General features: G+C 46.7%; 1 protein-coding gene across 1 annotated transcript in view; it reads left to right on the top strand.

The window, feature by feature from the left end:
* Positions 1 to 7804: 7804 nt before the first annotated feature.
* Positions 7805 to 24270, top strand: part of Pfkfb3 (6-phosphofructo-2-kinase/fructose-2,6-biphosphatase 3) — an 85251-nt gene continuing 68785 nt past the window's right edge. Inside the window, exon 1 of the mRNA XM_038332997.1 lies at positions 7805 to 7929. Within this exon, the coding sequence (XP_038188925.1) occupies positions 7914 to 7929 (16 nt within the window). The 5' untranslated portion in view covers positions 7805 to 7913. The remainder of the gene's footprint in view (positions 7930 to 24270) is intronic.

Here is a 24270-nt window from a genome sequence, read left to right as displayed (position 1 = left end):
TTCTGTAGTTCCACCTCTGGCTAATTGTTCTTGTTAACTGAAGTATGTCAATGCAGGACATGCTTTTGTGCTTAAAAGCTCACCCTGAGAAACGCTTGGAGCTACATTAGGATCCTGAACACCCTGTGTGGTTGCTGGTGGGCTAATAAAGACTTTCTGTTGACTTAAACCCTTGTTCGAGCAGTCTTCTCTGGTGGATACCCCACAACAATCCGACTGACATATTCTTTTTAAAAATTTTTTTAATTATATTTATTTATTAAAAATTTCCACCTCTTCCCATCCTCCCATTTTCCTTCCACTCCCCCCACCCGTCCCCTCCTCCTCCCTCTCCAGTCCTAAGAGAAGTCAGGGTGCCCTGCCCTGTGGGAAGTCCAAGGTTCTCCCCGCTCCATCCAGGTCTAGGAAGGTGAGCATCCAAACAGACTAGGCTCCCAAACAGCCAGTACATGCAGTAGGGTCAAAACTCGGTGTCGTTATCATTGGCTTCTCAGTCAGCCCTCATTGTCAGCCACATTCAGAGAGTCCGGTTTGATCACATGCTCGTTCAGTCCCCTGACATACTCTTTTTAAAACATTTGGTGTGTGTGTATGTGTGTATGTGTGTGTGCATGTGAATGTGTGTGTGTGTGTGTAGAAGTCAGTGGAAAACTTGTGAAAGTCAGTCCTCTCCTTCTACCATGGGGCAGACATCCAACCCTAGAAGTCCGGGCTGGCAGCAGGTGCTTTTACCCACTGGGCCATCTTTCCGGTTCTTGACATACTCTTTATCTGGATCAATTGGCCGGAGATGAAGTTGTCGTCAGTGACAACCAAGTCCATGAGGCTAAGTCCACATCCACTTCACAGCAGGGGAAAGGTCAGAGGGAGTAGAGAGTCACTCACAGCATGGAAGCTGGATCTCTCCAATAAACCTCAGCCTCTACTCCAGAGACAGACTGGAGTCCTTGCTTCCAACAACAGTGGTCTGACAGCTCATCTGACCTGTTCTCAGGCAAGATCCCTTTGCTGTTAGCTCAGAAAGTTTCACAGCTGAATACAATGGGTCAAAGCCAAGCACGTAGAAAGAAAAAGTGAGAGCAGAGAAAGATTCATTACCTGCAGTAGGAAGGCAGGTGCAGGCAACTCTTCCTGGAGCAGCATGCTCCTCGAACAAAGCAGGTGGGGAAGCTTTATCCTAGGATCGCACATGTTCAAGAAAGGACTTCATGAGAGGCTCATCCTGAGCATGCTCCTAAAGGTCATAGTTCAATCAGGGAACATCATGGATGCACATTTTTAGCTTACGGTCTAGCACAGATATTTGAAAACCTATTCTGGCAGATAGGAGCACATCTATCTGGTCATGCTTAGCTCACACAGTAAAGATGGCGGACTACACACCCACCGGCATGTGCAACTCAAACCAGAAAGTTCTAGCTGGGAAAAAGTACTTTGAAGGTAAGACTTTGCCCTTAGAGGTGCCTGTCCCATGCAGCTGCTAACAAACCTCCATTTGAGACTCACTCCTCATTCTTGAAGGGATCAGAATAGATGTTTCTCTGAAACAAGGGGAGGGCCCTGTACCTTCATAATTAGCTGAATGTAACTTGTTTTGTTAAAGTTACACATACCTATCTGTATATGTGTAGGTATATGGGCAAGCAAGCCTTGGCACATGTGTGGAAGGCAGAGGACAGCTTTTGGAAATTTGTTTTCTCCGTCTGGAATGTGAGTCCTGGGACTGAATTCAGGTCGTTAGTCTGGAAGCCACCTTTGTCCTAAGATAAGTCTGCTTCCTTGCTGGCTCAGTTTCCACATAGGCATGTGTTTCAGGGCTCGTTCTCTGTGGAAGCATTCTATTGATCTATTTCTTTATCTATTTGTTCGTTTGCTTTGGTTTTTCGAGACAGGGTTTCTCTGTAGCTTTGAAGCCTGTCCTGAAACCAGCTCTTGTAGACCAGGCTGGCCTCGAACTTACAAAGGTCCACCTGCCTCTGCCTCCCGAGTGCTGGGATTAAAGGCAATTAAAGGCATGTGCTACTACCACCCGGCTTGTTTGTTTGTTTTTTCAAGACAAGGTTTCTCTGTGTGACAGCCCTGGCTGTACTGAAATTCACTTTGTAGACCAGGCTGGCCTCGAACTCACAGAGATCTACCTGCTTCTACCTTCCCAGTGCTCAGATTAAAGGTGTGCACCACCACCACCTGGCCCATATAGCATTTTTATTTATTTTTTTTAAATTTATTTATTTATTATGTATACAATATTCTGTCTGTGTGTCTACCTGCAGGCCAGAAGAGGGCATCAGATCTCATTTCAGATGGTTGTGAGCCACCATGTGGTTGCTGGGAATTGAACTCAGGACCTTTGGAAGAGCAGGCAATGCTCTTAACCTCTGAGCCATCTCTCCAGCCCCCATACAGCATTTTTAAAGGGCCAAGCTTGAGTTTCTCTTTTCGGGCAGCTCAGATGCAGACAAGAGCAAGAGGTAGACATTTTAATCAGTTTTTATGAGTTTTTGACACAGTTTGGCCATTGTAACCTTAATTGTTTTGTGGGATGACTGAGTTTCCATGCTGTATGTCACCTCTGTTTTACTCCTGGCATTTGGAAAATTCAACACATAGTCTTTCAAATAAAAGTGGACCCCATTGTCTTTTTTCTTCTTTTTTTTTGGTTTTTCGAGACAGGGTTTCTCTGTAGTTTTTTTAGAGCCTGTCCTGGAACTAGCTCTTGTAGACCAAGCTGGCCTCGAACTCACAGAGATACGCCTGCCTCTGCCTCCCGAGTGCTGGGATTAAAGGCATGCGCCACCACCACCCGGCTTCCCATTGTCTTTTAAAGTCCATTTTTGACTCTTCCTGTTTTTTCTGTCCTGCTTTTATCTAGCCTGTATAAGTATCCACTGGGGCTGGAGGGGTAGCACAGTTGGTAGAAAGCTTGACTAGCATGTAGTGTTGGACCCTGAAGTCCAACTACTAGGAGGAGTCGCCCCCAAGAGACCATCTCTCATACCACAGTTGATGTAAAAGCATGAGGATTTTATTAATTCTGTTGCGACAGGGTCCTTCAGCATTCGAGAAGCCAGAAAGACCCCGAATAGCTGGTACAGGCTACTTTGAAAGCAAAAAGTCACAGAAACAAGGGGGAAATCTGGGGGTTGTTTTTTTTTTAACTATTGGGATTGGCTTATTCAAAGGGCTATTACCAATAGTTGGCAGGAGAGAGGTTGCAAGATCAGGTGAGGTAAGAGGGAACATCTGTGAGTCATCCTAACTGTATCCGAGTAACTGAGTCAATATCCCCTGACCAAGGCCAAGGAACTGAGTCAACATCTAAGGGTTATCTTGCCCCAATTCTAATAACTGAGTTCTGTCTGGAAAACATCCACAAGGACACAGGGAGATGGAAAATCCCCAACCTTCTAGTACATGCATGTGAAGTTGTTAGGTCCTTGGTTCCCAGGGGAGGGGGGAAAGCACTAAGGCTGAGAGGCCTCAGAAATGGCCTCAGAGTTCTATAGTAGGAAGCCCTGGACTTGACTCCCAGCACCACATAGACTAGGCATGGGAGGACATACCTATAATTCCAACACTTGGGAGGTGGAGGCAAGAAGGTCAGAAGTTCAAGATTATCCTCAGTCACATAGGAAGTTGAAGGCTTGCCCGTGCTGGAGATCCTGTCTCAAAAAAGAAAATGGGGAAAAAAAATTCATTAAATCGAAGAGATATTAAATTCTCCTGGGACAGCCGGCATGGCTGTAAACACCGTGTGTCAAGCTCTTTCCAGGCAGCACAGCTTTGACTTGCTTTGTCTTTCCCAGCGGGTACAGGTGGCTCGCTGATATCACTGCTCTAGCAATTTGGATGTGTGAGCTTTACTCTGGTCTTCTTTAAACGTGAAGTCTTTGTTACTCCTAGGAGCTGGCCTACACTGTGTCTTTCTCTGTAAGTTGAACTATAAGCAGATTTAACGATCGCTTAGGCCAACCTTTCTAGCTTATCTTGTTCTTTTTGCCTCCCGATATCTTCTTCTGTGTAGGATGTAGCGGATTTATAGAGAAGCAGAGGTGTACACAAAGGCAGCTGGGGAATTCCGTCAGCCCAAACCGCATGCTTGGTGGCACGATCTCTCAGTATTTACACTTTTGTTTATTTTTTTATATTTATTTATTTATTATGTATACAATATTCTGACTGCATGTGTGCCTGAAGGCCAGAAGAGGGCGCCAGACCTCATTACAGATGATTGTGAGCCACCATGTGGTTGCTGGGAATTGAACTCAGGACCTTTGGAAGAGCAGGCAATGCTCTTAACCACTGAGCCATCTCTCCAGCCCCTTTTGTTTATTCTTGAACAATGAAATATGATCATATCTAGTGTTATTTCCACCCTCCGACTCCCATTTTATCCCCTCTACACATCCTCCTCCCCATCCATCCCTTTTCTTCTTCTGATAACCCACTAAGTCTAGCTAGTGCTGCCCGTGTCTGCACAGGTGTGGGACTATCCCCCCTCCCAGCCTAGGAATCCCACCAGTGACACGCCCCCAGATAGAATGATTCTCCCTCCCCAAGCAACTCTCAGCTGCTAGTAACTCCTCATGAAGGCACAGGGTCTGAGTGTGATGTCATCTCCCCAGCTGGGCTGGGGTTTGGGCTGGCACTTGGGTCCCTGCTGGGCAGGTAACCACAGCTGTTGTGAGTTCCTGAATTTAGGAGCCATGTTGTGCCCTTAAGGCAGCATTTCACAGAGTTCTTCCCACCTCCTCAATGTCCCCCACATTATGACTGGGGGTGTCTTCTCATTTTGAGTCTCCCCTCTGATGCCTTTGCAGCGTCCGGCTGGTACTTTGATGGTTCATTACCACCTGGAGCAGTAAGGACCGCCTTTCCTTACTCAGTTTCTTTCCGATGGCCTTCAGGAAAATCCGCCTCTTTGCAGAATTAACAGGAATCATAAGAAAGTACATCTACATCTGTCTATACAGTTAATGCCCTCTCTTTTCTTAATTTTGGTGCCAAAGTCAGGTCTGTTATCTCAGCTGAACGGAAATTCTGTCAGATCAATATGTGACCAGTTTGACATTTACCATTAGCTGTGGAATTGCCCATGTCAACATACCCTTGGGCTTGAGTATATATAAATTATTAGCTCCAAGCAGTCCTGTATTTGGGACTCTGTCATCGAATACGTACAAGTTTAGAGAATGACTAGATTAGGTGTCTGGCAATGTGCTTAAAGTCAGGTGTAACTGTTCTGGTATTGTAACATTTACCTACTAGATGGTCATTTTGCTTCAGATGATTGGGAACCTGGCCTGGGGTCTAGACTGTCCGTGACCACCCTGTAGTCTAGTAGATCCATGTCTGGGGGTGGGGGTAATGAGACACTTATGAATATATAGAAGTGTGTGAGGACTAAAGGTGCATGAAGACCTGGGTTCAAGTCCTAGCTCTGTGAAGTGACTTTGGTGGTGTAATGCTGTGAGTTCAAGGCCAGCCTGATCTACAGAGAGAATTCCAGGACAGCCAGAGCTACAGAGAGAAACCCCATCTTGAAAAACAAAATACAAAAAATATATTTGACTCTAATAGTTAGTAAAATTCAATATTTCTCTCTAGTTATAATAAAGGTAACCCAATGTTCTTCAAAGGAAATCTAGACTGTACTAAAGGGAGTCAGAGAGGGCATGGAACCTTTAACCCCCAAAACAAATGAAAAAAAAAAGGGACTAAGAGAAAAACAAAATAAAACAAAACAAAAAACAGAGAGAGTAAAGAAAGATTTCTTTCTTTCTATTATTGGTTTCTCAAGACCAGGGTTTCTCTAGGTAGTTCTGGCTGTCCTGGAACTTGCTCAGTAAACCAGGCTGGTCTTGCACTCAGTCAGAGGTCTGCCTGCCTCAGCCTCGCTAGTTCTGGGATTAAAGGCATGTCCCACAACTGCTGGGTGGGAAATATTTCTTACCAGCAGCAGATAAAGAGCACTTAGGGGTCATTTCCAAAGCAATGCCCTCCTTGAACAAAGGAAGCTTGGGGACTTGGGACGGTGGCTCTGACTATCCTCCTGTTTCACCTCCTAAGGGCCGGCTGGGGCTGAGTAGTACATCCTCATATAAGAAGGCTCTTCCAGGGCAAGCACATCCCTGAGCATTCTCAGGTATGGGTTACAGTCTTCAGTACGCTCAGTTTAAGGTTGTTCAAGAAGGAAAGATGGTGGACATATTGGGATGCAAGCTTAATTCAAGTAATGGAGGAGATGTTAGGAGCATTTGGGGGACATAAAGGTGGCAGATGGTAAAGCCTTTGGGGGTGAACAGCTTTCATTGTAAAAGTTTTAGTTGAAAAATGTAGCACAGGACACACATTTGACCCTGATTCACCTACCTTGCAAAGCAGTGAGGTAGACCTCAGGACAGTGACTTCCTTCTCTGTGGCTTTGCCTTTCTTCAAAATGAAGGATGGAGTTTCAGCTAAAACCTGTAAACCACAGCGGACTGAGACACTGATTCTACTAAGAAGAAGAAAGGAAGACAGGAAAGCCATCCCCACACTCATTCCCCCCCACACCCCACACCCCCACACTATTGGAATGTTCAGCTCACCTGGACAGGTCTGTCCATTGCTGGAGAGCCAGCCTCTTGTCATTTGAATGGATGTTTTAAATACTAGAAGTTCCGTGACTCTTGCTTTCTTCAGAGTGCAACATAGAATAATTTGTTCCAGCAAGGCATGGTGGTGCATTCCCGCAATGCTCTCAGGAGTGTGAAACAGGAGGACCAAGAGTTCAAGGCCAAGCCTATGATTTGTGAGGACCGATCTCAAACAAAAACAGGAAAAGGAATGGAGGGAGAAAGGAAGGAAAGAGAAAATATACTGTTGTTTCCTTAGACAGAAATGAACTTTCTAAGGTCTCGGAGTGTCTCACAGGCTGGTTTTGAACTCCTGGACTCAAGCAATTCCCAGCTTTCTATGTGCTTTGACTACAAACTGAGAATTTTTTTTTTTAATTTTTTCTTTTTTTTTTCTTGTTGGTTGGTTTATGAGGTTTGACTGTGTAGGCCAGGCTGGACTAGAAGGGACAGTGGTTCTGCCTCCGGGTCTCAAGTATTAGGATTAATTAATTACCAGCCTGATAACACTATATTAGGCTTGATTAGTTAGTGAAAACCTTAATTAACCAAAAAGAGGATCCTGCTTTGGGACATTTGGATCAACCAACTATCCAGCCTGAAGAAAGGAGCCTGCTGCCTCCTCCTTCTGGTTCCCTAAGCAACACTCTCTGGACAGATTATCAAACTGTGGGTAACGAGCTGTTTCAGACTCTGAGGAAACAAACCATTCACCCCTGTGGATTTAAAGATGAACACGTTCATCAGGTATGCCTTGGTGTAGGTGCTAAACTAGCTTAGCACGAATACTGTTAAGCATGAGTTTTCCTAGGCTGCTCCTCTCAGCCTATATTTAGTGCCTATACAAGTCAGCCAGATTTGAACGCCCCAACTTCATTAAGGCAAAAGAAGATAAAATTACTCCAAGTTCATTCCTTCTCTACACCTCCCGAAGGAGCTGATGGATGAGCTAATTTTCACCCACTTCTAGATGGTTTTCCTCCATGGTTGGCATCTGCACAGGCAGGCGTCACCTCCAAGGCTCTAGGCTCAGGGTGGGACCTGGTCGCCCACCCCGGGCTCCGGGCCGCCGCCTGCAGGCGCTCAGAGCTCACGGGTGACGCGACTCCCGCGCTTCCTGCTCCGCGGCGGGGCCTCCTCCGCGCCGTGACGTGCCAGGCTGTGACCAAATATGTCCCTTTTCCCTCCCTCGCCGGCCCCATCGCCCGCAGGTCGCCCCGAGCCTCGGGGCTGCCACTTGGACGTCCGCCTGCCTAGGTGTCGCGGGCCAGTACCCCGCGCGGCGTCCCCGACGCGATGCCCTTCAGGAAAGGTAGGAGGTCCCCGGGTTCCCCCCCAGGTGCGGAGACCCTTGTCCCCTCGGGGGTTCCGCCTTGCCTCCTCCCATCCCGCACTGGCCATCCTGCCGCGCGTTACGCCCCTTCGCTCTGCGCTGCACCCGCCAGTCCTGCACTGTCCCCCTTCAGTCTCGTAGTATCCGCCGCTACACCACGTGGATGCGGGAACCCCCGCTGGACTGGGAGGCGGATTGCGCATTGCTAGTACTTCTAGCTAACCCAGGAATCCTACTGCGTCCCAGCCCCGGGATGCAGACAGAACACCGAACTGGGAATTTTAGGGTTTGTTTCTGGGAAACTTGGGTCATTCGGTTGGCCTGAGCTCGGCAGCATGGGGCGCATAGGAGGGCGACTGCAGAGCGGGGGAGGCCGCGTCGTATGCACGGCAGATCCAATGCTAGCCCTGCGTCTGCGTTGTCACCCTAGGGAAGTCATTTTTACCCCGCACTTTCAGTTTCCTCCGCGGCAAAATGGGCACAGGAAGAGAGCAGGCTGTGGGAGGACCCGCAGGCGTGTATAAAAGAAGCGAACCGGTGGTCCGCTGAGGTCGGTCTGGCACACATGCAGTGCCCGTCTAGGCTTTGCAGAATCTGCCCACTGCCACTGCTGCATCTGAGCTCTTTCACCTTGGCGTTCTGCCCTGCAGGCGGGCAGATTCCCCACGGCTCACTGCGGGGGTCGTCAGAGTATTTGGTCCCATTTTACAGGCAGGGCTATGAAGGTCTAGTGTCAAGCCACTGCTTAGAGCTGGGCTGGACTCGGGGCACGATGGTCAAGTTAAAACCTTGAATGGAAGTGGGAGCAGCAGAGCTGTAGACTCTGACCTCTACATTCTTTTTTTTTTTTTTTTTTTTTTTTTTTTTTTTTTTTTTTTGGTTTTTCGAAACAGGGTTTTCCTGTAGTTTCTAGAGCCTGTCCTGGAACTAGCTCTTGTAGACCAGGCTGGCCTCGAACTCTTAGATCCGCCTGCCTCTGCCTCCCGAGTGCTGGGATTAAAGGCGTGCAACACCACCGCCTGGCTTGACCTCTACATTTTTGTTTGTGTTGAGAGGTGCTTCAGGAGAGACCCGAGGCTCAGCAGGACTTGGTGGCACGTGCCTGTAATCGGCAGCGCTTGGGCAGGTGGGGGGAGGGATGAAGGCAGGGAGATCAAAAGTTTAAGGCCATTCTAAACTACAAAGCAAGTGGGAGGCTCCTTGGGCCACTGGAGACCTTGCTCAAGACAAACAAAAAACCGCCTAAGGCTTTCCCACTGGGCAGTGGACTTGTGGGTAGAGACCTAAAGAAAGCCTGGCTCTCCAGGTGTTGAGACTGTGGAGTGTGGCTCTCCCAGCTGCCTCTACCCACCTTTCTTGCCAAGCTTCTCTTCTTTCATCATTCAGGTGAATGGGCAGGTTATTTTTGTGGTTGCTGGGAGGCTATGGTGGCCTTTGTCCCTCATAAGCAAGCTAAGGTACCAGAGGGCTGGCTCACAGGCCTCTGCTGCTGGAGATATGCAAATGAGAGAGCTCGGTCAGAAAGCGGGGGTGATATATTCTCTCTGGTCAGCTGACGGTGGACTAAACCCACAGTCACCGTCCTCAGGGTCTCTGTTGTTCCATGGATAATGTGACCACTCTGTCCCTGAACTGTCTGTCCTGAGGGTGTCAGAGTCCCCATCTCACCTCATTAACTGCTGTGTGAAGAGTCATTGATCACAGTTACTTCTCTCATGTTTATGAGCTTATGGTCTCTGGTGGGCAAACTGCAAGAAGGCAAGAGGGTCCGTTAGTCATCACAGTGCTGAGGGATGACAGAATTAGGTTGTTCAATTATTTTATATTTGGCGGGGTGGGAGGGGGTTGGAGGAAGTCGGGGTAGGGTGGTGGGTTGAGATAGGGTCTCACTATGTAGTCCTGGCTGTACAGGAGCTCAATATGTACACCAGGTTGGTCTGAAACTCACTATCCACCTGCTTCTGCCTCCCAAGTGCCAGAATTAAAGGTATGAGCGACCATACCTGACTCTCAGTGACTTTAAAATAAGATTTTGCTTTATAGCTTGCCGTGGTAGTACATGCTCATTTTCCTAGCACTTGAGAGGTCGATACAGATTTTTAAAGATAGGATAGTGTGTTGCTCTGGCTGGCCTCACACTTGATCAGAAGCTGGCCTTGAACTAATCCCTCCCCCACCACCACCACCACCACTCAAGTGCTGGGATTGCAGGCCTGGGCTGTCATTCCCAGCCCATAGTCGTTTATTTATGTTAAAAAGGATTAAGTTATTTAGGGCATTATTTGATTATAAAGGGAAGCTATTTGTCAACCGCCAACCAAATTAGGCTCTACTTTTGTTCCTAGTGTTAATGTGAAGAAGCTTTGCTGAACTGCGTGGAAAGGGTCGTTTTCCCATTTCGTGATTACTTTCTGAAGGTTCTAGCGTGTGAGAAACTGCTCGGAGGCTGTGCTGTCTGGATCTCCCAGATGCTTGGATTTGAGCCAAGGCATAGATTCTGGTGGACTTTGAGTCTGAGGCAGAACTTCCTTGTATGTTAAGTTGTGAGCTTAAAATTTTATTTATTTATTTATTTTGTGTATGTGACTATACACACACACACCGTGGCACACGTGTAGATGTCATCTCAGGAATCAGTTCTCTGTCCACCATGTGAGTCCTGGGGGTTGAACCCAGATTGTCAAGTTTGGCTGCAAGCATCGTTTACCACTGAGCCACCCCGCCGGTCCCAAGTTACAAACTTAGCAGGTTTGTTGGCAGCAACCCAGCCAGTAGGAACTGCTGGAAGCCTAGGTGTGGTTTGTGTTGGCATCCTGATGAGTCATGCTCTGTGACATGGTGAGTTATGAAAGGGACCACTATTTCCCATTCCAATCCTGGGCAGAGGTGGGAGAGCATATGTATACAGATATCTATATATTTTTTTTAATTTTGAGCCATCTGAACATATCAGCTATTCAGAGTATAGTTAAAGTTAAGATATGAAAAAGTCTTTGCTGTTTTCCACCCTAAACCAAGTGCAATCGGATGGATGAAGGAGGCTTTCTCAGTGAGCCAGAGGCCAGGAAGGGCTAGTTGCTAAACCTATCCTTTGATCTACTTCTGTCTTTAGTGTTTATTATTGTTGTGTGTGTTTGTGTCTGATGGGTGTGCATGAATGTGAGTGCATACCGAGGTTAGAGGGCAGCTTTCAGAGCTGGTTCTCCTTCTCCTGTGCGTTCCAGGGATTTAGCTCAGGTCTTCAAGCTTGTGCGGTAAAAGTACTTTTACCTGCCGAGTTATATTCCTGTCCCTCTTCTTATGTCTTGGCAATCGTAAGGCCTGGGACCAGTACTATAGGAACCTGGAGGAAACGCATCAGATAAGCTGAGAAGAGTCCTTTGAAGCTGAAAGATTGGGTAGGACATAGGAAGCCCTCAGAGATTAGCGAGAATGCTGGGTATCTACCTCAGGCCCAAGATGCTGAGGGGGCAGAATGGCTGTCTGACTGAATGGCCTCTGTGGAGGATGCTGGCATGGCATCTGGTGGGCTGCCAAGAGACCCCATTTTCCCGTGTCTCTGTTCTCACGGCATTGGCAGCTATGAAGCCAGGAGCAGGATGGTAATAGATACTGCCCATGCAGATTAACCTGCCTTGCTGTAGTGCAGGGTAGATGTGTTCAGTGGTAGGCAGCAGATTTGTTGGAACCGTACATATCAACTTTAGGTCCTGCCTCACCTTCAGGAAGCACTTGTAACAGCTCCTGAATTCCATTAGGGCAAAGGTGAGCGATTGCATGCCAAGTCATCCATTTATCCTTGAAACCGTGTGCCAGCATTTTCCAGGTATTAAGGAAACAGATATGGGGCTCCCTTCCTGGAGTTCCTCTCCTATGCTATTGAGCGAGTGCCAAGATGAGAAGGTCAGAGGTTGGCACAGGGCTATGATTCTAGGTCTGTTGGTAAAATTCGTGCAGAGCACACACTAGACCCTAGGTCCAAGCTCCAGCAGTACAAAAACTGAGTGGCGGTACACACCTGTAATCCCAGCCCTGGAAAGGTGGAGGACCATACAAAATCATCCTTCCTAGCCTGAGCTGTCTGAAACCCCATAGAAGGAGGAGGAGGAGGAGGAGGAGGAGGAGAAGGAGGAGAAGGAGGAGGAGGAAAATTCTGAACACAAATTGCCGTGTGGTGGCAAATGTCTGTAAGCTCCATTCTTAGGAGGCTGAGGCTGGCAAATCTTTGTGAATTCAAGGCCAGACTGAGTTACATAGCAAGACCCTGTCTCATAGAATCAAAACTGTGCACGGTGGTGCAATCCTACAATTCCAAGCCTTGGGAGGCAAGAGCGAGATTTTAGCAAGTTTGAGGGCAGCCTGGATTACGTGCGGCCCTGTCTCAGAACAAACTAAGAGCAAAGAAAGTAGCAGCATCTTCCTCCTCTACTCTGTCTAACACTGCCTCTAATGTGTACGAAGATCAAATAAGCAAGTAAAATAAGAAGCCTGAGCAGAGAGCCAGTTCTGAGTTTTTGTTTTTAAAGGATAAAAGCCCTCCACTCCCATCCCATGCCTGCTAAGGAAATGAGACTCTGGACAGAAAGAGCTGTGGACAGACAGAGCTGTGGCCTGGCCAGCTGCCATGGGTGAAGACAGCCTCTCACTGGATGTGGTATTGTGGCCTAGTGAGGGCCATCCTACCTTTCTGCTGTGGACTGCAGGGGTAGGGCACTTGTTTTTGGTGTCATTGTTTTTGACATTTGTAATATGGGCAGAGTGGGTGGGAAGGCCAATGCTCCTCATACTCTCTGAGGCCCAGGCAATAAGTGACTGTCAGGAAAGCAGGATGCTTGCATCGATCGACTAGGCATCTTGTCCTTGACTGGTCTTCAGGGTGACCACGGCTGTGGCGAGGGAAGATCTTCGGTCCCAGGGCTGACTGAAGAAGCAGGACCTGGCTTAAGGTTGGCTTGAGTAAGGAGAAGTTAGGAAACATGAGATTTGAGAAAACAGAAAGGGGAACAGGAAACATGTCAGCTAGACCCAAGAGGAAGTCGTGAAAGCTGTGGTTAAGCCAGGGAGCCACTGTGGAGGGAGGTTGAGGTGGGACTTCCACAAGAACTTGGCACCTCGATGCCTGGATCTTCCAGTATGAGGAGGTTGGTTATATGGCTCAGTAGAAGAGTGCTTGTCTCACATGCGAAAAGCTCTGGGTTCTGGGGTTCCATCTTTAGCATCACAGAGAAGGAGAAATGGGGGAGGGGGAGAAAAGGGGGAAAATATCTGAGTCTCATAGGCGACAGAGTGTGGCTTAGTCTAGAGCAGTGGTTTTCAACTTGTGGGTCGTGACCCCTTGGACCACAATCAGATATTTACATTACCATTCATAGCAGTAGCAAAATTCCAGTTATAAAGTAGCAATGAAATAATTTTATGGTTGGGGGTCACCACAACTTGGGGAACTATAGAAAGGCTGCAGTATTTCAATACAACCTGAGAACCACTGGTCTAAATCCTGGGCTCTTGACTAAATTTCTGAGGTTCCTTTCAGGACGAGTGTCCGTCAAACAATAGTGTTTCAAGTGTTCTTGCATGGGCCCATCATCAGAAAGGACAATAAACAGCAGGAGAAAGTTCCAATAGCAATAATGGGCTGGGGACGTAGCTTACTGGTAGGACACTTGCCTGTATGCCTGAGGCTGGAGTTAGAGCCGCAGCATCATAAAAACAAGTCATAAATGCTACACACAGCAGCAGCTCACGGCTATCACGGCTATAGTCACCAGTGCACAGGGGGGCTGGAGGATTCCTGACAAGTTTGAGGTCAATGAGGGCTAATTAGTGAAGTTCAAGGTAAGCCAAAACAGAAAACAAACAATCACAGTCCCTCCCCCCAAATAAAAAGAAAACCCAGAGCCATGGAGATGACGCAGTACATAGGGGTCCTTGCCACACAAGCGTGGCCTGAGTTTGATCTCCAGAACCTGTGTACATAAAGGTAGAAAGAGAAAACCGACTTCAGAAAGCTGTACTGAAATCATTGCACACATACGCATCACACACACACACACACACACACACACACAGAGAGAGAGAGAGAGAGAGAGAGAGAGAGAGACTCACACACTCCGCACACACACACAGTAATTAGAGTTAAGGGCTGGAGAGGTGGCTGGGTCATTAGGAGCATTTACTCCTCTCAGTCAACTGAAGCTCAATCCTTAGCACCCACGCTGTAACTCAAGTCCCAGGTTCTGACGCCTCTCCTGGGCTCTCTGGGCTCCTGCACATGAACTCACACAGACAAGGATGCTAAGTAAATCCTCTTAAAAATTAGAATGCGGGCTGGAGAGATGGCTCAGCGGTTAAGAGCATTGCCTGCTCTTCCAAAGGTCCTGAGTTCAATTCCCAGTTACCACATGGTGGCTCATAACCATCTGTAATGAGGTCTGGTGCCCTCTTCTGGCCTTCAGGCATACACACAGACAGAATATTGTATACATAATAAATAAATAAATATTAAAAAACAATTAGAACACGTCCAGAAATGGCAGATGGCGGTGCAGAGGCAGGCAGATCTCTGTGAGTTCGAGGCCAGCCTGGTCTACATAGTGAGTTCCTGGAAAGCCAGGGATCCAGGGCCCCAGAGAGACCTTGTCTCAAAAGGAAGCGAAGAAGAAAGAGGAGGAGGAGGAACTGTGGCCCACCCCTCGCAAACAAAAACAAAGGTTGGTCATGTGATTTATCCCTGCAGCCCAATACTCCAGAGGAAGAGATCAGGAGTTCAAGATTGTCCTCTGCTGCATATCCAGTTACAGTCTGGGCCATGTAAGAGACCCCCTCTCACAAAGTTTAAAACCAAAAAAAATAAAATAAAATAAAGAAAGAAAAGAAAAGAAGTAGATTTTTAAAACCACAAAAGTAGTCAAGTTCAAACTCCTCCAAAAACAAATAAAAACAAAGTAAACAAAACAATCCTCCCTCCCCGGCCAAATCCTCCCAGCTTCTTTCCAAGTGCTGGGAACTAATTGTAAGGTGCTTTGTGTGAGTTCCCGATCCCTGTGTTCACTCTCAGAGATGCCTGATGTTAGCATGACCGGTTGAGACATAAGTAAAAAGAGGCTGGGAAGGGTTAAGTAACTTGCTTAAAAAAAAGTCTCACACAAATTATGTGAGGAACAGAGCTGGGGCAGAGACCTTTGTAGTCTGCCTTTTCAGCATGGGCCAGAACTGTCACATGTAGTGTGGTGTGGCCTGGCATGGTCTGATCTGGTACGACATGGCATGTATGGTTTGCCATGGCATGGTGTGATGTGCTGTGTCAGGCAGACCCAAGTGATGCACCAAGCCTCCATTAACAATCAAGTTCTCTCTATAGAGAAAAGTAGAGAAACAGCATCAGATGCTGGGTCTCTCTGAACCTGGGAGAGATGTGTGCCAGCCCATGAGAGGTACTCGTGGTCCCAGTTCAGGACCCCTTCTGTCTTCCTAATATGGTACAAAGAGCAAATCTCAAGACATCCTTAAGGAGGGAGGCGCTTTAGCCGTTAATACTCTCATTGGATCCTGGACTCCAGTGAAGCGCATCCATGTAGGGCTCCTTAGGAGGCCACATTCAGGGAACTACTTCTTCAGAGCCTTCTGGGTATGGATTGAGCACCCTAGACTTGTGTATATGTGTGTGTGTGTGCGCACGCGCGTGTGCGCGCTTGTGTGTACGTGTGTGTATACTTGTGTGTGCATGTGTGGGCTTGTGTGCAGGAATGTGTGAAACTGGAGAGCATGCTCAGTGTCCCTCCTCAGGTGCTGACCATCTTCATTTTTGAAATGGTTTCTCAATAGCCTGTAACTGTCCAAGTATGCTATGTCTGGTTGGCCAGTAAGCCCCAGAGATCTGCTTGTCTCTGCTCCCCCAGCCCTAGGGTCACATCTGTCATCTACAAAGTTCACATTTGAGAACCACATAATCAAATTATGAAAATAAATAAACACCACAAGAAATCTCATAATGTTTTAATTTAGTTTATGATTCTGTCCTCAGCTCCATTCATAGCTATCGTTGGCTGCATGGGGAACCTGTGCCACAGGTTGGACACACCACATCTTGGAACTCATTCAAGTAGGTTTTCTTCTTGTAGAGAGTTAAAATTCCAATTGCTCGTGAATCCTTGAGGATTATGGGTTTGAAATTTCCAAGCTGCTGTAAACTGAGTCTTCGTTTCACTGTTCCAAGCCACCAGAACACCCTAGGGGTGAGCCCCTTCTTCCTCTCCATCCCAGCACTCGGCACAACTACCCACAGTCTCACCGTTGCTTCAGTGTCTGCCATGGATGCCTCTCACTCTGTATCTTCCTGTCCTCCTCCATATTTATAGGGGCTGGGGAGATGGCTCAGTGGGCAGTAGTACTTGCCATCAAACCTAACAACCTGATTTTGATCCTTGGGATCCACAGGAAGATTGCCTGCACAATTTGTCCTCTGACTTCCACGCATGCATCATGGTACAGGGGATGTAGTTCAGTTGAAACAGTACTCACAGCGCATGCATGAAACCCTGGGTTTATCCCCAGACCACATAAACCAGTGTCTATAATTCTAGCACTCGGAAAATGAAAACAGGGGAATCAGAAGTTCAATGTTATCCTTGACTATACATCAAGTTCAAGACCAGCCTGGGGTACGTGAGACTGCCCCCAAAATTAACAGCGGGGGAAAGAAATCTCAAACAATCACAGATGTCATACAAGAAGAGCAAGAGCAGAAGCAGGCAGGCGAAGACTCTCTTCTTGCTTGCCATTCTACAGGAGCTGTGTGGTCTGAGGGAACGCAGTAGCTTCACGTCTGTTACAACCATCTACTAACCCAGTCCCTCTGCCGTACGAGTTCCTGAGTGACCACCTGTAGGGACCACACATTCAGTCTGTCAATAAGCTGCAGACCAGTCAGTCTGTCAATAAACTGCAGTCTCTTGCACTCCTGTGAGATGATTCTGAGAGTCGCTTATGCAGGAAGAAGCCGTGGAGTGACCTGGAGCTAGGAACCTAGACCCTGACGGGTCACCTCAATCAGGCACTGTTTGAGTGACCTCAAGGAAGCCACTGAGATCACTGGACTCCATTTACCTATCTGTGGAAGAAGGAAGTGAGCTAGAGTTCTCCCAGCCTTCTGAGGTCAGAGTTTTCCAGTTGCTTAGAGCTGTATCACATGTAGACACCATGTGTTTGGCCTTCAGAGCTTCATGGCTAAACTGAAGGCAAGAGAGAAGGGAGGGGCTTTGTAGGTGCTGCAGCTCAGTTGATATTGTGCTTGGATAGTGTGCACAGAGCCCTGGGTTTTTCACCACAGTACCAAGTGAGTTGGTGCTTATCTGTAATCCCTGCAGAGCAGAGGAAAGCAGGAGGGTCTGGAGTTCAAGGTCATCCTTGGCAACAAGAAGAGTAAAACATTGGACTGAGCTACTTGAGACTGTCTCAAGGGTGGATGGTGTGTGTGTGTGTGTAGAGATTCCATTTGTCCTTTTGTCCTCCAAAGGCTTTGTGCTGGGTGTCGGTCAGCATCTGTAGGGGAGAAGCCGAGTGTCATCCGAAAGGCCCTGACTCTGGTGTCTGCATTCCTTTGACTTTGACTTGAGAACTGAAATTTACATCATGAATATACTTTATTCCTTCACTGAGTCTGCCTGCAACTCTCTGGCTCTCAGATCAGGCTGTCCTCTGTTGTTGCTTCAGGTAGCTTCAGGACAAAGCACCCTTTGATAGGATTCCCCCAGGCTAAAGTCTTTGCTCAAGTCCCTCCTGCTGTCTAGGGAGAAAATGACTATGCATTTTTACACTTGGCTAAAAAGTTGGAAGTCTTTGTGTTTTCTTTATATGCCCAATGGCAGGCAACTTGAAATCTACAGAAAATGAAAAAGAAGACCAAACTGCTCACTATTTCTTGTCCTGAGGAGAAATCGATCACCTAAGATTTCTTGCTTAGGACTCAGGGTGAGAATGTAGCTCAGGTGTTAGAATTCTTGTTTACCATGCACCAAGTCCTGGGTTCAATCCCCAGAGCCTCATAATCTGAGAGTGGTGGTGTACATTTATCCTAGCTCAGGAGGGTCAGGAGTTCAAGGTCATCCTTGGCTACACATGAGGGTTATTATCACCACCACCACCACTGCCACCGTCACCGTCACCGTCGTGGTCGTCGTCGTCATCATCATCATCATCATCATCATCATCATTTGAGACAATCTTTCTGTATAACCCATGCTGTCTAGAGACTCACTATGTAGATCAGTCTGGCTTTGAATTCACAGAGATCTGCCTGCCTCTGTCTCCCAAATTCTGGGATTAAAGGAGTGCCACACCGTGTCCCCAGACTTCAGAGAGAATTTGAGACTAGCACAGGTTAGAGACCCTATCTCAAAACCCAAGAAGCTAACCCCCTTCCGTCCAAAAAGAAATGGGGAGGGAGCAACGATGAGACGGAGGCTGAGGAGGAACAGCTCCGCCCTGCTGAGCGCTGTCTGTCTTTCTGTTGCCCAGTAACTGTACATACAACCCCCCACCACCCGGGGGCGGGTCTCAGGGACTAAACAAGCACGCCTGGCTCCAGGGTGTCACAACCTTTAGGGGAGGAACTCAAGGTACTTCCGAGGAGTAGACAGGCTTAGGGTTACCCTGCCCTCTCCCAGAGCTCCTTCTTCAAGTTGCTTCAGAAGCCCTCCTCACGGACCGCTCAGCAAACAACTTCCACCTCTATTTTTGCAGGCGGGAAACTGTTTTGATCCTCTGTCCGGAGGAGGATTTTCCAGAGTCTCAAGTGCCTGATGCGGAAACACTGAGATACCAAAATGCTTTTAAGCTGGCTGCTGTAGTGGCGTTGGTTGAAGCTTTTCTCTACAGTCTCTCCCTGGGGCGGCTTCCACCAACCCAGTGGTACTGCAGGGATAAAGGGTTAATCAGTTAGTGGGAGGCAAAGGGGAAGTTGGGAAGATACCTCAAAGGAAGCGTGGACTTTGGAACCGGAAGAGAGAAAGTGAAGGTCTGCAGTGGGTTTGAGTAAGATACCGGCTCCAGGGAAAGGCTGCCCTTTGTACTGAGATCTGTGCCTGCTGGGAGCCAGATGCCAGCTTAGATCAGTAGGCACCGAAGCTTTGGTAGCTGGAGGACAAAACTGCACGCAGAATTAATTCAGTCAGCATCTTACGTAACCCCTGTTGTTCACAAACTCAATTTGTAGCAAGGGACGGCCTGAACTCCTACCTCCTGCCTCCACCTCTCCAAGTACTGAAGTCAGGTGTGTGTCACCATGCCCAATTTTACTGCGGAACTTTTTCTTCCTTTTCTTTTCTTTTCCTTTCTTTTCCTTTCCTTTCCTTTCCTTTCCTTTCTTTTCTTTCTTTCTATTTCTTTTTTGCATGGAAGTGTCCATTTTTTTTTATTGATTTTTATTGAGCGCTACATTTTTCTCTGTTCCCCTCCCTGCCTCTCCCCTCTCCCCTTTAACCCTCTCCCCAAATCCCCATGCTCCCAATTTACTCAGGAGATCTCTTTTTCTACTTCCCATGTAGATTAGATCTATGTAAGTCTCTTAGTGTCCTCATTGTTGTCTAAGTTCTCTGGGATTGTGGTTTGTAGGCTGGTTTTCTTTGCTTTATGTTTAAAAACCAACTATGAGTGAGTACATGTGATAATTGTCTTTCGGTGTCTAGGCTACCTCACTCAAAATAATGTTTTCTAGCTTCATCCATTTTCCTGCAAAATTCAAGATGTTATTTTTTTCTGCTGTGTAGTACTCCATTGTGTAAACGTACCACATTTTCCTTATCCATTTTTTGGTGGAGGGGCATTTAGGTTGTTTCCAGGTTCTGGCTATGACAAACAATGCTGCTATGAACATAGTTGAGCACATGTCCTTCTGGCATGATTGAGCATCTTTTGGATATATACCCAAAAGTGATATTATTCAGTCTTGAGGAAAATTTCCTAATTTTCTGAGAAATCACCACACTCTGACATCCAAAGGGGCTGTACCAGCTTGCATTCCCACCAGCAATGCAGAAGTGTTCCCTTTTCCCCACAACCTCTCCAGCATAAGATGTCATCAGTGTTTTTGATCTTGGCCATTCTTACAGGTGTAGGATGGAATCTCAGAATTGTTTTAATTTGCATTTCTCTGATGACTAAGGATGTTGAACATTTCCTTAAGTGTTTCTTTCAGCCATTTTAGATTTCTCTGTTGAGAGTTCTCTGTTTAGGTCTGTACTTTATTTTTTTCTTTATTGGATTATGTGTTCTTTTGATGACCAATTTCTTGAGTTCTTTGTATATTTTGGAGATCAGACCTCTGTCTGATGTGGGGTTAGTGAAGATCTTTTCCCATTCTGTAGGCTGTCGTTTTGTCTTGTTGACCATGTCCTTTGCTTTACAGAAGCTTTTCAGTTTCAGGAGGTCCCATTTATTAATTGTTTCTCTCAGTGTCTGTGCTACTGAGGTTATATTTAGGAAGTGGTCTCCTGTGCCAATGTGTTCAAGTGTACTTCCTACTTTCTCTTCTATAAGGTTCAGTGTGGCTGGCTTTATGTTGAGGTCTTTGATCCATTTGGACTTGAGTTTTGTGCATAGTGATAGATATGGATGTATTTTCATTCTTCATGTTGATATCCAGTTATGCCAGCACTACTTGTTAAATATGCTTGCTTTCTTCCATTTGATATTTTTGGCTTCTTTGTCAAAAATCAGGTGTTTGAAGATGTGTGGATTGATATCCGGGTCTTCTATTCGGTTCCATTGGTCCTCTTGTCTGTTCTTATGCCAATACCAGGCTGTTTTCAGTACTGTAGCTCTATAGTAGAGTTTGATGTCAGGGATTGTGATGCCTCCAGAAATTCTTTTATTGTACAGGATTGTTTTGCTATCCTGGGTTTTTTGTTTTCCATATGAAGTTGAGTACCATTCTTTCGAGGTCTGTGAAGACCTATCTTTTCTGTGAAGACCTTCTTTCCTTTCCTTTTTCAGTTTTGGTGGTGCTAGGAATAGAACCCAGGTCCTCAAACATGCTAAAAAAGCATTCTGGGGCTGGAGAGATGGCTCAGAGGTTAAGAGCATTACCTGTTCTTCCAAAGGTCCTGAGTTCAATTCCCAGCAACCATATGGTGGCTCACAAACATATGTAATGGGGTCTGGTGCCCTCTTCTGGCCTGCAGGCATACACACAGACAGAATATTGTATACATAATAAATAAATATTTAAAAAAGCATTCTGCTACTGAACACATCTCCAGTTCTCATTTTTACTCTTAAAATTCTTGCGACAATCCCATTAAGTTGACAGGTTGCCTTTCAACTCATTCTATAGGTGGAGCAGGCTTTATTTTTTCTGCTTCAGTCTTCCATCAAAGCTGATATCATAGGCCTGTGCCATTAGATTCATCTTACTGCAAAGCTTTTCAAGACCATTTTAAAGGCAAGGTGTGGTGGCACATGCCTTTAATCCCAGCACTTGGGAGGCAGAGGGACGTGGATCTCTATGAGTTCCAAACCAGTCAAGGATACATAATGAGACCCTGTCTGAAGAAAAAGATATTCTTAAGATTCATTCATTTATGTTGAAATTTTTTGAGATGGAGTCTCTTTACATAGCTTTGTCTGTTCTGGAACTCACTGTGTAGATCAGGTTGTCCTTGAACTAACAGAAATCTGCCTCCCTTTTTCTTCCAAGTGCTGGAGTTTAAGACTTCTATCACCATGCCTGGCAATTTAATTTAAAAAAAAAACATTTTGTTGAGATGTTATTTATTTTTATTTTAGGGATTTTGCATACATGTACATCTGTGTGCTATGTGCAGAGAGTGTCCAAAGAGGCTAGAAGAGCATGTCAGACCCCTGTAGACTGGAGTTACAAAGTTATGAGTTGCCACGTGGATTCTGGAAACCAAACCTGAGTCCTCTGGAAGATCAGCCAGTATTCTTACCCACTAAGCCAGCTCTCCAGCTCCTGCAATTTAAATTTTAAAACACATGTGTGCATTGCCTGTGGAGGTCAGTAGAGGGCAGAGGACCCTCTGGGATTGGAGTCACAGATGGCTGTTAGGCCCATTGTGGGTAGCCCTTCGCCAATCAGCTGACTTTCCAGCCTTGTATGTGTGTTGTTTGTTTTTGAGACAGGGTCTCACTGTGTCACCCTGGCTGGCCTGGAACTCATTTGCTATGTACATCAGCCTGGCCTTGAACTCACAGAGCTCCTCCTTCTGTCTTTCAAGTGCTGAGATTAAATGAACGTGCCACCACATTTTACATTATGTGTCTCTGTATGTGGGTATGTGTATGAGACTGAAGGTATATCAGGAGGCCAGAAGAGGGCATCAGAGCCCTGGAGCTGGAGTTACAGGCGGTGGCAAGCAGCTTGATATGGGTGCTGCATAATATTGAACATAGATCCTTTGGAAGGATCACTCTGTACTTCTGAACTATCTCTCTGGCTCACTGCAAAACTTTTTTTTCCCAAAGATTTATTTATTTATTAACTATACAGTGTTCTGGCTGCATGTATGCCTACGTGCCAGAAGAGGGCACCAGATCTCATTACAGATGGTTGTGAGCCACCATGTAGTTGCTGGGAATTGAACTCAGGACCTCTGGAAGGAAAGTCAGTGCTCTTAACCTCTGAGCCATCTCTCCAGCCCTCACTGCAAAACTTTTAAGAAAGCTTGATGCCCCAGGAGTTCTGATGAATAGTTTTGTTTGCTGATTTGGGAAGATGTTTCCTGAAACAGCGTATCCTTAGGCTCTATGTACCCTGCTATTTTCTGGTGTATTCCATTTCATTGACAAAGACCCTGGTTTTGCTTCAGTAAATTGACTCCAAGGCCACAATGGTCTGTAATTCATCATTTTGAGGTCACTCTTTCATGAGCCAGCTTATCTGCAGAGGTCGGAAGTATCAGCCTCTCTTCCCCAGCGTCCAGCTTCCTTGCAGCTAAAGTTCTGGCTTAGGCACCGTAGAGAGTTCTATGAAGGTTCAGTCCCCACCTTGTGGTGCTAGTGAAATATGGCACAAAGGTGTAAGTCTTTTAATTATTACTATTTTTTATGTGCACTAGTCTTTGGCCTGCATGAATGTCTGTGTAAGGTGTCATCCCCTGGATCTGGAGTTACAGACAGTTGTGAGCAGCCATGTGGGTGCTGGGAGCAGCCAGTCCTCTTAACCACTGAGCCATCTCTCCAGCCCCAAAGGTGTGGGTCTTAATGGCAGGAAGTTAAGTCACTGAGGGCACACCCTTGAAGGGGATATGGGAACCCCAGCTTCTTCCACCTCCTCTCTTTGCTTTCTGGTTACCATGAAGTGAGCCATGGGGCTTTGTACTGACGGCTCCATCACAAGCAAGAAAGCAATAGAGCCAAGTACATATAATCTGAAACCAAAGTAAACTTTTTCTCCTTGTGTATGTAGGGGGAGGTAGGGGTGGGAGTAGAACAGGCAGGGTGGGGTTAGGTTAGAGAAGAGGCTTAGTGGCTAAGATCACTTGTTGCTCTTCCAGAAGACCAGAGTTCCATTCCCTGCATCCATTTCAGGCAGCTCACAGCTACCTACAACTCCAGCTCCAAGAGATCCATCAACCCTCTTCTGGCCTCCACAGGCATGCACACACACACACACACACACACACACACACCCCACACATACAATTTTAAAAATCAATTTATAATACACTCACAAGTTGCTTGATGTATACATTTTGTCATGGAGACGGAAAGTTGACTAACATACCGAATGACTAGTGAACCAAGTCTGAGGGTCAGCAGTGAGGGTGCAACGGTGACATACAGCAGATAAAAGTCATCCCTGAGGAAATGACACCAGAAGAACATGAACACTGAGTGTGTCCAACATGTATAAGTGCTAGAGAGAAAAATAAAGCAAGAAGAGGAAGGAATGTACGGAGGCCGCTGGGTGACGAGTGGACAGAGTCGGGGAGGAAGGAGGGATCATGATAAAGACCAGGATGTGTTGCAAGTGGGGAAGCACCAGGCAAAAGCCTTGTGGTGGGCAGCTGAGCACGGAGGAGCTAAAGCTACTGTTATAGAGGAAAGGGGGACAGAGTGTGTGGGGGGGTGCTCAGAAGGCAGTGGGAGGCGTCCATAGGTTCTCCACGACCACAGTAAAACCTTCACCTTTGTGTACATGGAGAGATGAATGCCTCGGATGGTTTGAGTGAAGGCAGCTGTGGTGGTTTAAATGAAATTAGCCCTTGTAGGCTTACATACGTGTATGCTTAGTCCCCAGCTGATAGCTGCTTGGGAAAAATTGGGGAGGTGTGGCCTTGTTGGAGGAGGTGTGTTGTTGGG

Source organism: Arvicola amphibius, chromosome 6, assembly GCF_903992535.2.
Source record: "Arvicola amphibius chromosome 6, mArvAmp1.2, whole genome shotgun sequence".
Classification (NCBI taxonomy): Eukaryota; Metazoa; Chordata; class Mammalia; order Rodentia; family Cricetidae; genus Arvicola; species Arvicola amphibius.
The sequence above is the reverse complement of the archived record's forward strand: the minus strand, read 5'-3'. Positions and strand labels throughout refer to the sequence as shown.